Genomic DNA, 15,304 nt, shown 5'->3' with positions numbered 1-15,304 from the left:
GTACATGCTTCATCATGTATGCAAGCACGGGATAATTAGTGCCATCCAATTTGTTTGAGTTCCCAAACATATTGAGCAAATCATTTTGCTATGCCATTTCTTGTTGAAATTGCTGCTTTTCCTGTAACCAGCATGTCCAAAGAACAAATGCGGGTGCAACACAAAAACAAAGCAAAGAACAAGATAAAAAACTTACAAATTTTCAAAAAATTGATGGAGTTGATGAAGAATTTGTAGGTGAAAGGGCTTTGATGTGCGCAAATATCGATATTGAAGATGTAATTGGTCTCAATGTCAATGAATTTGGGAAAATTTCACAAAAGGCCAAAATTTAATTGGTGAGATTTGGCGAAATTTGAGCTCAAATGTGAAAAGCCCCAAAATTTGGTAGAAATTTGAGCAATTTCTTAGCATGAAGTGCAAAATCCCTAAAATTTTGTGGGGATTTGGGATTTTTAGGCAAAAGCCCCAAAATGCGTGAACTAATTTGTGGGAAATTTGTGTCTATAGTAGAGTCCACAATTTTTGTGCTTATGAGGGGCACTGCACGTGAACTGGAGGTATTTATGTGGCTAAAATGTTGATTAGGGCTTAATGATTGTTTTTTTTTTTTTGAATATTTTAATCTGTGGGTAGAAATGAAATTCAGCACGTGCGCAGGAAAACAGGGGCTGCTGTCAGGGCATGAAAAGGCAATCTGACGTGGCGCAGGCTGTCAGAAACCTACAGGAGCAGACGGGCTGTTGGATGCCAGAGACCTGAATGTGGTGCAGCATAGACAAGCATGTAAGATTGTCGGCAGGATGCAGGCTGTTGAGCTGCATGATGGGACAGAGCTGCGGGAGGGAAAATGGCTGTCTGGCAGGCTGCAGCGGGTCATCAAGTAGAGGTGACAGCCATGTGTGCAAAGGTCTATGCTTGTGTGGCTTGGTGTCGAATCTGGTCAGCACAGTGGACTGTCAAGCTGAACAAGCTGCACATGGGAAAACTGGTTGTCTGCAAGTTGATCGTGCTATTGGTTGTGACGCATAGGTTGAGAGGAAGAAGAGTAGTGGAGCTCGGGGCTCAATGGCAGCTATGGCGGCATGTGAGCAAAGTGGCGGCGGCTGTAGAGTCGGCCTCTACGGTTGCCTCATGAAAGGGCAACTCGCGAATTTGGACCAACTCCAAGCTCTCAACCTCTGATGCCTCTATAGAGATGAGGTGGACTTGAGGACAAAAGTTCCTCAATGTCCTCAGAGACTAGTTAGAGATACCCTCTAGAGTTGAGAACAATGGTGATTGTGATGGCCCATGGGTAACTAGTGGTTGTGTGGGTTTGAGATCTCCATTGCTCTTGATTTTGGAGATTACTACCACCTTGCGTTCCTTGTTAAGCCTTGATATTGAGAGGCAAGGGTCTGATTTTTAGGTTTTGGTTGTGTACCTCTAGCCTTTGAATGATACTTATTCTTGAAATGGCCAACTTTTCATAATGTTGATAGTACCTATTTTTCTTAGGTGCATTTTGCCATGTTGTCATAAGAGAGTACTGGGAGTTACCTTATGATTCACAGTTTTGATTTTGAGTTTAAATTTGATTTTGGATTTGTGCCTTCTTAACCTTCCCTTGCTGCCCGTTTCGAGAACTTGTAACAAGAGCCTCCTTTATAGAGTGAGTAACATTGTTATGAAACTAATCAAATAGTCAAGCGTAACATAGTAGGTGACAGTCAAATTCATAAAATGTGGGCATAGTTGGCTATGAGCATAGCGGCTAAGAAACACGTTTCTTTGAATTTGAAACTTATGAAACGTTTATGAGAGTAAAAAGCGTGGGCATTTTTAACTTCTTTTATTTTTTTTGTGAGTTGGAACCCAAAACATGGTTTTTTTGACAGAAACTAATGGACAATGTTAAACATGATGATGATGATGTGTAATGACTCGTGAGGGCTTAAGATTTTGGATGAGAGACTGATTTTTTGGTGATTTTTTTAAGTTATTGGACTTTGCCAATCTAGTATCTATTCTTGCCTTGAGATTGAATATTATACGTCTTAGTCTCATTTATGAGTTATCTATGATATATTACGATTCATTCTTGATTTTGACATTTTGTCAGTTTGTTTTGAAATGAGAATCATGATGTTGCAACTTGACTCAATTCATATTATAGATAGGCTATTTACATGTTAATTTCAATTTTCTTTGTATGATATGTATGAATCATAATGTTTGAGTTCTAAACCATAGTATAGCTTGTCCAAAGACCACCTTTGACATATCTGACAAGTCAATAATGGATCATGGATATGTAACATATAATGTATTATTCTCAATTGACTCTATTATCACTCAAGCTCAATTAGCCATTCTTTGTTTAAGAGAGAGTTCCATAGAGGTTTTGAATCTCTTTCCCCAATCAAAACTATTAAGAGCCCCTATATAAAAAAACCCGCGTTTCTTATTTTATCCCCTCTTGAAAGAAACTTACGAAACACGTTTGTGGCGTTTCGTTTCTAAATGTTTCTGACGTTTCTGACTGCTATGGCTATGAGATCACTTGTCGAATCACATTTGAGTTTTTCTTTGGAAGCTTATTAAGGAGAAATGTAACCCGATCATTAGGGGACTTAGGAGTCCCAATGCCTTTGTATTGGAGAACTCAATGAGCAATCGTTGATGTTTAGATAGCTTGACCTTAAGGTTGTCTTAGTCTAGATTCCTAAATTTTTGAAGTTCATGGTTAAGATTGAAACGTTAGGTCCTATCTTGAGCTGTATATTGGTTAGTCAAGTGTTCCCATTGCTTAGATGCAAGGCCAAAATGTTAAAGCTGGGAATGGAATTATGGAAGCAATACTTGCATTAACTCAAGGATGGTGAGGCATTTTCTAGCCCTATACAATGTGCCACAAGTTCTATGATTCTATGATATATCTTATTAGATTTTACCAAGTAATGTAATTTGACCCATTAAAATGAGTCTTGCCAGTGAATACATACTTGGTTGATGAGAAGGAAAAAGAACTTGGAGGTGTTGGGTAAGAACAATATGGGGATAAGAAAGAAGGATAGGGTGGGTAGATATGAATGGGATTAGGGTTTCTAGAAGGTGTTGATGGAGGAGGCATTGGAACCCAATAACCTTGACCAACTGTCACTTGCGGCATTGGAACATAACAAGAAGGTCCAGTAGGGATAACCATGTGGGCAAACTATCATACCAATTGGTCCACAGTTGGGAAGGGAAGTGCTTTGGTGAAGATTCCATGCAAGGAAAAACCTGAAAGTGCCTTTCCCATTGGTGCATTTGCACCACTTGGATGTGAAAACACAGAGGTCCTAAATGGTGTGCCTATATTTGTAGAACCCCTAGAGTGGCATGAGATTGCACATGTAGTGAATGGTGATATGAATGCAGGTGTATATATTGAGTGAGATGTAGCGGAGGAGATGGGTGGGATGGATAAGATTGGGAATTGATGTGTAGATGGAATGGAAGTGAATGAAATTTCATTTTAAGGAAATTGAAAATTCGATGATGATTGAAATCATGATGCACCAACTTCAGATTGACTTTGAGACCAACTGTCACTTGCGGCATTGGAACATAACAAGAAGGTCCAGTAGGGATAACCATGTGGGCAAACTATCATACCAATTGGTCCACAGTTGGGAAGGGAAGTGCTTTGGTGAAGATTCCATGCAAGGAAAAACCTGAAAGTGCCTTTCCCATTGGTGCATTTGCACCACTTGGATGTGAAAACACAGAGGTCCTAAATGGTGTGCCTATATTTGTAGAACCCCTAGAGTGGCATGAGATTGCACATGTAGTGAATGGTGATATGAATGCAGGTGTATATATTGAGTGAGATGTAGCGGAGGAGATGGGTGGGATGGATAAGATTGGGAATTGATGTGTAGATAAAATGGAAGTGAATGAAATTTCATTTTAAGGAAATTGAAAATTCGATGATGATTGAAATCATGATGCACCAACTTCAGATTGACTTTGAGACCAACTGTCACTTGCGGCATTGGAACATAACAAGAAGGTCCAGTAGGGATAACCATGTGGGCAAACTATCATACCAATTGGTCCACAGTTGGGAAGGGAAGTGCTTTGGTGAAGATTCCATGCAAGGAAAAACCTGAAAGTGCCTTTCCCATTGGTGCATTTGCACCACTTGGATGTGAAAACACAGAGGTCCTAAATGGTGTGCCTATATTTGTAGAACCCCTAGAGTGGCATGAGATTGCACATGTAGTGAATGGTGATATGAATGCAGGTGTATATATTGAGTGAGATGTAGCGGAGGAGATGGGTGGGATGGATAAGATTGGGAATTGATGTGTAGATGGAATGGAAGTGAATGAAATTTCATTTTAAGGAAATTGAAAATTCGATGATGATTGAAATCATGATGCACCAACTTCAGATTGACTTTGAGATACAAGAATTGAAAGAAAAATGGGAGAAGGAAAATTTACAAAAGGAATTACTGATTTTTTATTATATGCATCCCTTGTGTTTATGTACAAAAACCAATCCTTTCAAGACTTAGAATTGAATGAACATTTTGAAGATTTCCTTCTTCTTCTTGATTATCACTAGAATCTTGCTTGGAAGTAGAAATGATCTTCTATGGATGTTAACATACTCATAGCAGTCATGGTCTCCATGGTGACTTAGATCTGTATCTTGCACATGAGAAGGAATAACAAAGAAGTGTTTTTGTTCATATGAATTAAAAGGATTATATGAACTTGACTCTGTGCCGCTTGCAATGAAGGCGACGGTTGACCACTAGTCACCTCGAAAGTGGTATATCCTCCCTAAATGGAGAGGTGGCCAGCCTCATCAATTGACCCTAATTGATGTACAACTCCTTAGAGTGTAGAGATCTAAATGAGGAGTATAATCGGGTATGAACTCCAATTTGACATCTGCTCTGTGTTTGTAGAAGAAGATGACGTTTTGTTTTTTCCGTTGAGGCCATAATGCCTCCTCAAGGCCTATAGTGAAGGAGAAACTTGAGAAGACAAAATAGCCTCTCAAGAGGAAGGTGTCTCAGCCATTATGAGTTGATTACGTGTTGCTCATGTATCTCACATAAACCAAGTCTCCATGATGGCTGCAAGCTACCCTTCAATAGAGCGCCAAATCTAATACCAAGTGAAGATATGCTAGGGTTTGCACAAAGAAACTTTTTAGCGTGTTTGAGTTTTGGGGCTGTTTGAATGAGCCAATTAAAGTTTAATATGAAATGCACCTTTTTAGCTTAACAAGAGGACCCAAAAATACTCATTGCCTATGACTTATTTGTGGCAATGTGCCACGTGGCAAACTAGTTATAAGATGGCATGGCAATTGAGTCCCATTGTATTGCTCATGACATGGTAGGTCAGACAATTTCATGATGTGGGAGAGCAGTTGATAGGCAAATTGGTTTGTGTTGTTACATGTGTCTATAAGAGTCAAAGGAATTGGTAGTCTTTTGCATCATGGCCAATAGTTGGGTCATTAGCAATTGACGTTTGATAGCCATGATCATTGTAGGTATTGTGATTAATGTTTGCACCAATTGTTAACAAGTGTCTCAGTTGAATGGCAGTGGTTGCATTGAGGGGAGAGCAAGAGTGTTTATGTAGATTGCGGCTCTTCGTGGTTGGAGGTGTTTGAGGAAGGACCTATTCTAGCTAGGGTACGAAAAATAACATTGCTACTAAGGGGACGAAAGAGTGGATATGAAGCATAATAGGAGGCCACTATCTTAGGCCCTTGGGATGTTGAAACATTGCCCCGGCTGACATATGCACCTATAAAGGTGAGAATTGGATGGGGGTGTCCCCTTACACATCCTTAATAGGTGATGTTATTTCCATGTCTGAGGGAGGAAATGGCTATTGTGGATGGAATGAGACATGATGAGATGAGAGGTAAGTTGGGGCCAAGGACAGAATACATAGTTACCTGGAATGGGGAACGGGAACGTGAACGGGACCCCCTGGAACGGGGGGAACGTCCAAGGTCGGGAAACGGGAACGGGGGGAATGGCAGATGTCTTAAGTGCCCCAAATATGCCTTGCATGACCCAAATTGCCCCAAAGAATGTCCCTCTAATTTTCCCAATACTCGTCAATGCTTGAAATTGACCCAGATGTCCTAAAATTGACTCGATTATCCCCATAGCTCCAAATTGCCTTGAATTGCCCCAATTATCCCGACTTCCCTTGAAATTAGACAATATAAATGGATGAATACCTTGGAATTGAGGATAGGCTGAAATTTGATTGTGATTTGCAAGAGTTGATAATGCATCAAATTTGAACTTTGCATGGACTCCTAATTAGCTTGTGGGTTGTCTTGAGATTTTGAATCTTCAATCCGAGAGAGAGAGAGAGAGAGAGAGAGAGAGAGAGAGAGAGAGAGAGAGAGAGATTAGTGTGTGCACATTAGGGAATGGAGATGGGTGAACATGTGGTAGAAGTGTGACCCAAGCAAAAAGAAAAAACCGGAAAAAACGTCAATTTTCGGTCAACAAGCTTGGAATGGCCGTTCCAAACAGGGAACGACAGGGAATGGCCTTGGGAACGGCAAGGAACGTTCCCTGGCCGTTTCACCTCCTTGGAGGGTTTGGAACACGTTAGGCCATTCCTACAGGCCGGAATGGTCGTTCCCTGTTTCTATGACAGAATATGTTATGCTTTCTCCTCCTACTTTTGTGCTTTGTATCAGCTACTTGTTGTGCCTAGTTGTTGCCTCACCCCTACCTATTGTCCTACCAACTATGACTTATCCTGCTTGATGTCGCCTAAGAGCTTATAGGATTTCACCATTTCTGTCCACTTGGCTTCTTTGTGAGCACTTTGTCATGGTAAAGAGGGAGGTAGAGGCTCCTACACATGGAACCATGTAACTAGCTTTCCTTCCGTGGATGGGTGGTAATTCTCTAATTACAACTTAGTTACTTATTACAAAACTGAGAAATGCAAATTAACTTACAATCTTGGACAATTGACACCCTGTTGGCTGCAAAGCTGGTGCCCCTTTCGGCGTTTTTTTAACTTCATTGAAGAAGAAGTTGATGTACAATGGGATTCTCCCAATCCCTTTCGGTATTCCAACTTCCCTTGCTGTCCAAAATGACCAGCAAGTCTTCAACCTGATTTGCCCTTTGATTTGGCTAGTCAATTGGTCTTCACCCGCTTTGATGGAGATGGAAAATGCCCCAAATTCATTGATTTGCTAGTCCCTCCCCTTGAATTTGACTTAAAAAAGCTTCAACCCTGTTGAATCCAAGTCTTGGAGCTTCCAATTTTTGGTATGCTTTCTGAGGCTACTGCTAAACCCTAATTTCTATTACAGATTAGGGTTTACAGCAGAGAAATCTGAAATTTCTCGGCCTTTGGTGATCTCAATGCTGTAATCTTCAGGGTAGGGTTGTAGAAAGGTTGGGAGATGAGAGAGAATGCTAAGCAAAGAGAAAATTTAGACTTTCTTCACAAAGAATTGAAGAAAATCTGTCATTTACTACTATTGCCCTGTCTCAAAAGCTTGTAGATGCAAATAATTGAAGAAAATCAGTCATTTACTGTTGCCTTCTCTCAATAGCTTGCAGATGCTGTCACCTGTTGTTGGCTGAGTACACTAAAATGCCTTTCTCCAGCCTTTAAAGACGTCTTTCAGTTTTGCATGGGTATTTTTGACAGGTGGCAGCCTTTTCAAATGGTTTTTCCAGCATTATCCATAGTTAAATATTAATTTTGAGTCTTTAAATACTGAAAATTAATTTAATAATTATTTCGATGCCCTGAAAAATAATATGATTGGCCAAAATTAAATTGGCTAGGCAACTTCCATTCCCAAGTGTCTTTACGTCATCTTTGACCATCAAATTGGTGTTAGGTACCATTAAACACCACTTCTCTAGTGTCACTAATTAACACTTATGGCCTAATAAATGACCTAGGCCAACAATTGGCATGAGATACCACCAAGTACGTGTGTGGCTCGTAAATTTACTCTAACCCCAATTACACCTCACATGTGCAACATTTACTTAACCATGTGATTAAAAATTGATCCTCATGTTAAGTGAGGCTTCAAAAATACATGTTCTCATAACAGCCCTTCCCCTTAAAATCCTTGCAATCGTTCTCGATTGCACTGCCAAATGCATCAAAAGCAAAATAGTGGGACAAGGTAAACACAAACACCTATGCACTGGAGATGGATCATGTGCTTGGTCATGCAAACTATGTCCTTATTGATATAATAGTTAGCAAGTGAAGCAAAGCAAGAGCCCATTTATTGCATAAGCTGAGATTGGATGTACGGTTTTTTCCCGTCACAAAAGAGAAGAGGGAGCTTTTAGAGTGTGTGGTCAGACATGAGGCTCTATTTGCATCGAGACGTATGAGTGGCCCTTGACCCTTCTATGCTTATGGGAGTTTCAACAACATTGGATGAGTCTAGGCCTCCCTCCGCAAGAGGGATTGTGATATCCACACCACATGGATTTGGTTCTTTTATGCCATCAGATACACACTCGACACCGAACGTGTCTATGTCTTCAACCACAGATGACTCCATAGGGGAGTTGGAACCCAAAGAAAAAAGAGGAGATAGATGCAGCTTTGGCTAGTTTCTGCTACCATGACGACATTGCTTGCTATTCAACAAGGTTTCAACATGCTCGATCCTTTAGACTTTTAAGGTTTTTCTTTGAATAGCTGAAAAACTTTGTTTTGTTGAATTTTAAAAGCATGGTGAACTATCATGTTCAAATACATCTGAATATTTAAGGCACTATCATGTTCAAATAGATCTGAATACTTTAAGGCTATGTTGTAAAAGGTTGGGAAATATGGCCTCAACAACAGCGCGCGGCACCCCCCCCCCCCCCCCCCCTCCCCCCCGAAAACTTTTCCACCACCTACCTTGACAAGAAAAATTACTTTTTGGAGCATGCTGCAGAGATTGCAAAGAGACATTAGGAGAGAAATGGCATCACACTTATTGCTGATGGATGCAGTAACATAAGGAAGAGGTTGATACCATGGGGTTGTTGCATACTCATGAGCCAAGATGTATTTTGATGCTTCAAGGACTGGAAAGTTCATTGATTAGGTTGCTGCAAAGTAGATTAGTGCCATTAAGATTATTGGAGCATAGCTTGTGGTGGGTTTTGTGGCACATAGTGAGCTTGCAAACAAGGCAGTAGGTGCCATTGTTCAAGGAGTCTACAAGTATATTATGTTTCCTATTGGATGGCAGATTGCTTTAACAGTCTACTAAGGGTATTGGTCACCTAGCATGGGTTGGTGGTGTAGTGAGGTAGCTATTTCACAATTATGAGTTCACCAAACCTACATCAGCAGCCACTCCCATTTGGTTACTGTGCAAGGAAAAGGCAGAGAGCCTGACTTTTGGGAGGATGTAAAGAGGATTGGTGGAATGATACCCAGCGTCAGTACACACAGCCAAGGAATTTGTGGCCAGCAGCAGCAAGGACAGAGGGTGAAGCGTGGGGAGGTAGGGTGGCAACATGAGGGGGGCAGGGGGAGGCTCGAAGCCTGAAGGAGGGGAGGGGAGGCGTGCTGGCAGTGTGGCAGTAGTAGTGAAGGGGAGGGGAGGAATGGTCAGTTGCTGCACATGCAGAGGAGCCAGCTTTTAGTCCCTTAGTGGCTTTGCCTTGCTGTAGTAGTAGTGACAACAGGATGCTTACTCAGACTCTTGTGATTAAGATGGACACAATAAGAGCACTCTGGGGATCATCTCATCCAACATGCTGTTAGAAATCCACAGTAGACACTTGGAACAGTGTCAAATGCTGTCCTAATACAAACTACAGCAATACAACGAAACAGGGCAGATCATGGTTTCACAATTCACTAACATTTCAGTATGCAGTGTTTTGCCTCCCCGTTTCACTCCAAGACAAAAGTGATTTCGTTAACACCGCTGAATATGTGTATTTGACATGCTTGTATCTGCTGTTTCATGTGGCATTTCACTGGGGACCTGCCTAGGGGTGAAATGTTTCATGCTGAAATGCAATGTTATGAGGGTGAAACATTTTGCAGTTACCTTGGGGAAGATTGAGTGGTGGAACAAAAGAGGTGAAAAAATTGGACATCGAGGCACACCAACGTGTAAAAGATATACACAGTTGAATGTATCATGCATGTATGCATCGTAGTTATACAGTGTACATGCCTGCATAACAATCGTCAAGGTGTAAATTTTTTATAGAATTGTAGCAACTTCATTTGTTGAAGTGATACATCAAACAGTTCTTGACTGGTCCACAGAATAAAATGTGCTATGGATGCTTCAATAAAGTTTTAAAAATACAAGATTTCATTTGTGCTGATGGGTTGTTTTTTAACCTTACATTAAATCAAAATTTACCTGTAGGTTGTGAAAGGAGATAAACTGTTCGTTGAGGCTGCATCTGCAAGTGAGCCATTATCTGTCCTTCAGGTTCGCTCTTTCACATTGTGTTACTCTAATGATGTCTTTGCATTTGATTTTGGTCTGCTTTTGAAAAGAATTGCTTCTGAACAAGTACTTACCAAGTTGAAATAATGTGTCATTGGAAGTGGCTATAGATTGTGGCAACTTCAAAGGAAGAGCAAGCTGCTCCCTTAGATAATGCTCGTTTATTTGGATAGGAAACAATGTTAGACTGAACTGTGAACTTTGGTTGTTTATACAGTTCTTTTGACAGTAGCCTTAGGAGGACTGATCCAAATGCAAACTTAGGTTTTCAGTATAAAACCTCTCACTTGAACGTTGAATTTTAGCACATGAGCTAAGGCATCTCAAACTCAGTCACATGTTGAACACAATAGAAAATGTACCGCTAGTTGATGCTAAAAATTCTGAATAGCAATACTTGCAACTTGAATTGTGGGTTGTGACAACAGGCACACTAGGTTTCCACACAAATAGGGGATGAAACATGATACTTCTCAAGCATTTCAAAGAAGTTGTCGATTCACTTTGACCCTGCAACCAAGTTTCTGTCTTTAAATACTCCGACATGTGCATAGGAGCATTTTCTTTTCTTGTATTTCCTCATTGCTCAAGGACAAAGCCGATAAAATGGCTTACTTTGATTGGTACTTTGTGAATGTTGTCAACATAAATCTTTGAATCTCTTTGCTCATTTCTCAAAAAGTAAGTTCTAAGTGTCTTGAAGAAAATATGGAGTTTTTGCAAGGCATCCTTATTCAAATAGGTCATTTGTTGACTCTTGAGCTACCTTAGCTTTCAACACAGGTCATGAATGGACAGAGATATAGCAGTCCCTCTTGAAGCAAGCTCTAAGTGTCTTGAAGAAAATATGGAGTTTTTGCAAGGCATCCTTATTCAAATAGGTCGTTTGTTGCTCAAGCTTTCAACACAGTTCGTGAATGGACAGAGATATAGCAGTCTCTCTTGAAGCCAAAGTATTGGGAGCCTACCACACTTGTATCAAATCTTGTCAAAGCAAAATTAGACTTTACAAGGCTCTCAACATTCTATAGCCTTCTTTGATGTCAAAACAACCCGTACTTCCCTTCTAGAGCCACTGTTAATTGGGAAAACCTTTTTCTTGACAAGTAAATCACAGCTTCTTAACCAATTCATGCAGAAACTTTGCATCCTCTTGCTTTGTTATGAAGGAATTGTGTACAGTGATTTTCTGCTTGTTTTCTTGGATTGGCTCTGTGAAGCTGTGAAGAAGAGGATATCACTGAATTTCTTGGATATGGAGTTGCTTTGCTTGTTTTCTAGGAAAATATATTATTTTAAATGACTCCTCACTGCAAATATGAAGTACGAAATCCAATATTTGAAAAGGTTATGAGCATATGGGTCAAGAACTTCCTAGCTATTTGCTCATCAAGTACAGAATCCAATAAACAAAAAGATTATAAGCACACGGGTCTAGAACTTCGTAGCTATTTGCTCAAGGAAGATGTCTAGTGTAAGGATAAGAAAGTAACGAGTTATTGTGGTTTATAGTGCTAAACCATATGGGGAATCCCTAAGTTGAAGAACATGCAAAGCCAAAAAATCCCGAGTGTGTAAGAGGGCCTTATGCCTGCCCAAATATGATTGAGAGTCTATAAAGCAGAGATATAACCTGACCACATTTTCTGTCCAGGTATATCAAGAAATTATTCTACCGATGAGCTCACATGTGCAATAGTGCCCTATGGTCCACTCAGCCTGGGAAAATTCAGGATGACTGTCGACGCTTATGTGATACCTGGCTGTGCTATGATATCCACAATTAAATCCTGAATTCAAGACCCCACCTGCTGTTCCAGGTCAGTATCATCTCCTCGTGAGTGCCTTGAAAATCTGTTCGAGGACTTTCCTCCACACTGAGGTCTGGGACAGTCCCAAATCCAGTGCCTCTGGGTCTCGTGTGGCACTTACATCTCACAAGCCAATAGATCTGTTCAAACTGAGCCAAGTGCCTGCTGCCAGACTTTTATGGTCAACAATTACAGAAGAGTGTGGCAATGGAAGTGGTAGACGGGACAACTGCATTGTTTATCAGGTGACAGGCTGAAAGTTGCAGTTGACCAGGTGGTGGTGCAACATTGGTGGAGGAGGGGGGAAGCAAGTGTTTGAGAACTACATGGTGGCTCTTCTGGTGGATGCCCAGAACAAGTAGAGTTACTTTCCTAATTCTTATATATGTGTTTTGATTGTGATAGGTTTTTGCTTCATCTAAATAAACGCTTGTATGCTAAGGGTGACTGTTTGCAGTTATCTATATACCATAGCTACTGGATTTCTCTACAGTGGTTCACTATCACAAAAATTAGGTTTGTGTGAAAGAATGAGGGATATTGCAGTAAGATTTTGAAGCAGGTTTTTCCAAGTAACCCACCACTACAGCAAAATCTGTTTATGGAGATGACCAGCAGGATTTTCTGTTAGTAATATTTTAGTAAGTGAAAAATGTAAGTATGTGGAGATTTTTAGACATCTTCTGCAGGGACATGTTTGGAACTTTCGGATCTTTGTTAGGCTTCAGGGCCTGCAAGGAATGATGTGGGATTTCATGCACATGCTTGGGTTTCCACCAGGCAAGATAGTTAGCTTTGTGTAATTCTTGAGTTCAAGAAATCATTACAGGAATCTATGTCTGTCCATTGTTTTAGAAGTTTATTGAATATTTACTTTGCATGGAATTGTCTAACATTGGATCAGAATGATGGAGCTAAAAACAACTTTTATCTCCATTGTTTCTTGTTTTACATGAATGTACATATTCTTAAGTGCTACCTTCTTTTGTTTTCTTTAAGGACTTTGCTTTCACAGCTTATGAAACATTAAATCTTCACTTTTCTTGTAGGTGGATCTCTCATCAGATGCAAAGAAACAGAGTCCAGACTATTCAATTCTGTGGTCATCAAGCTCTCTAGATCTTTCAAAATTTAAAGCTTACCTCAGTTTCCCAGAAATCATTGACTTTCCAACTAGCATGCCAGGAAAAGTTGCTTATGCTAATTTTTATGCACCGCACAATGTTGATTACTCCCCATCAGCAAGAGAGAAACCTCCCTTACTTGTTCGATGCCATGGTATGTCAATGTAAGGTTGGTGGTTTAGACAGAAAACAAGCAAAGGAATGGATTGTCTTATGTTATTTAAATTGAATAGGTATTTTAAGTGCAAAGATTATGCTCAATTCAAATGGTTGTTTTCTCTGAAAAAGCAATGGCCTCTTCATGGGAGTATGCCTGACGTGAGTTAGGAGTATGTGTTACAAAATGTGCAGTCAATTCACTTGAATTGGTTCCAGTATACTCCAATGTGCACACCTCAACTTTTGACGTACATTGTGTTGTAGCCCTGAAAACGTGTTGATGCAAAGAGTTCAAGTCTTCCAGTAATTACGTTGAATCTCCTTTCATTTTTTTGCTCTTTTGGTGGAGAGCATTGGAGACATGTGGCTAGCTACCATTCATTCTTTGATAGGTCAGGTGAACTTATGGAGAGAGACAGAGTACGCAGAAGAGGTGCAAGGCCTTCTTTGCGACTTTGGGATCTGGGTCCTTTCCCTAGTTGCTCTGTGGTGTTGTTGTTATTTTTCTTTTTCTTTTATTTGGGAAGGAGGGTAGCAAGATGCAAGAGGCTGATACGTTGGTCTCAATATTGTTCTTTGAGGATATTTTAGGTTTTGTAGACCTTGACGAATAGAAAGATAATAATTGACTTTGGGAAGATTAATGTTATGGTGTTAACAAGAATGTGAAGGTTATGGCACACTGAGGCGGTTGCATATTGCCATTGAAACTATTGAAAGAACATTACTTGAAAAGATGATCCAGATGCTTCCCAGGACTTTGCATTTCCTTAAATGGTTCCAGGATTTATGCTGTTTTTCTTCATGTCCGATCTTCTTCTTCTTCTTCTTCTTCATTTTAGTCTTTGTGTGGAATGCCGTTGCCCCTGGATGTCATTTGGGACTTGTCATGTCCACTTTACCCATAATTTCAAGTTTACAATTTGTTCTTAGTGATAGCATAAAGGTTGCTATAGAAAAACAATAGGAAGTAATGAGGATGATATGTGACTTGCCTTATTTCTGTTCTATTAATTTTTGGTGTTTTATCAGGTGGTCCAACTGGTGAATCACGGACCACTCTGAATTTAGGTATTCAATACTGGACAAGTAGAGGCTGGGCAGTGGCTGATGTGAACTATGGAGGAAGCACAGGTTTGTTTCCCAGAAACATGTGCACATAACCCTGCATGCATTAATGCAAATTGCATTACAGTTCAGATGTATGGATTAGTGCCCATATGTGCATGACTTTGGGTCTACTTGGTTCTACATGATAATGCTCTTACCTAGATTCAAGATTATGAAAGGAAAAAAGAAAGAACAATAGATGTAACATAGTCAAACAGCCATTGACATTATAAAGTTAGAGCCGACCATTGTGCACAATCAAGGAACTTCATCTAGGCCAAAAGTTATATTTTTTCTTTAAATTGTTGGCTTTGGTTTCTACTACTTGATGTAAATGGGGTTTCCACATACTCCACTTTCCATGTCCATTCCTTTCACTGGTCTTTCTCCTCTCTTCTCTGCCTCTCGTACGGTTGTTTGTTCTTTGTCTCCTGAATTGTGTGTTTCACTGTAGTTCCAGATACAGCTACTGCTGAAAAATCAATCAGACTTGGAATTGATTTCAATATTTTTAGAAGGCATGTATTTGGATCCATGCTCAGAATGTCTAGCATATCTGATAATTGTCACTAGAGCTTGTTATCTGATGAGTTTTGGGAGTGCAAACAC

The 15,304-nt window shown here is 40.1% G+C and overlaps 1 protein-coding gene across 1 annotated transcript in view; it reads left to right on the top strand.

Moving 5' to 3' along the window:
• The window catches only part of LOC148027204 (alpha/beta-Hydrolases superfamily protein), a 171,701-nt gene that overhangs the window by 136,414 nt on the left and 19,983 nt on the right, over positions 1-15,304 (top strand). The window contains exons 10-12 of the mRNA XM_087691744.1: positions 10,408-10,473; positions 13,352-13,580; positions 14,618-14,719. Of these exons, the coding sequence (XP_087547870.1) occupies positions 10,408-10,473; positions 13,352-13,580; positions 14,618-14,719 (397 nt within the window). The remainder of the gene's footprint in view (positions 1-10,407; positions 10,474-13,351; positions 13,581-14,617; positions 14,720-15,304) is intronic.

Source organism: Lygodium microphyllum, chromosome 13, assembly GCF_053477565.2.
Source record: "Lygodium microphyllum isolate KBCC chromosome 13, Lygodium_microphyllum_v1.1.10, whole genome shotgun sequence".
Taxonomy (NCBI): Eukaryota; Viridiplantae; Streptophyta; class Polypodiopsida; order Schizaeales; family Lygodiaceae; genus Lygodium; species Lygodium microphyllum.
This window is presented reverse-complemented; position numbering and strand designations above follow the sequence as displayed.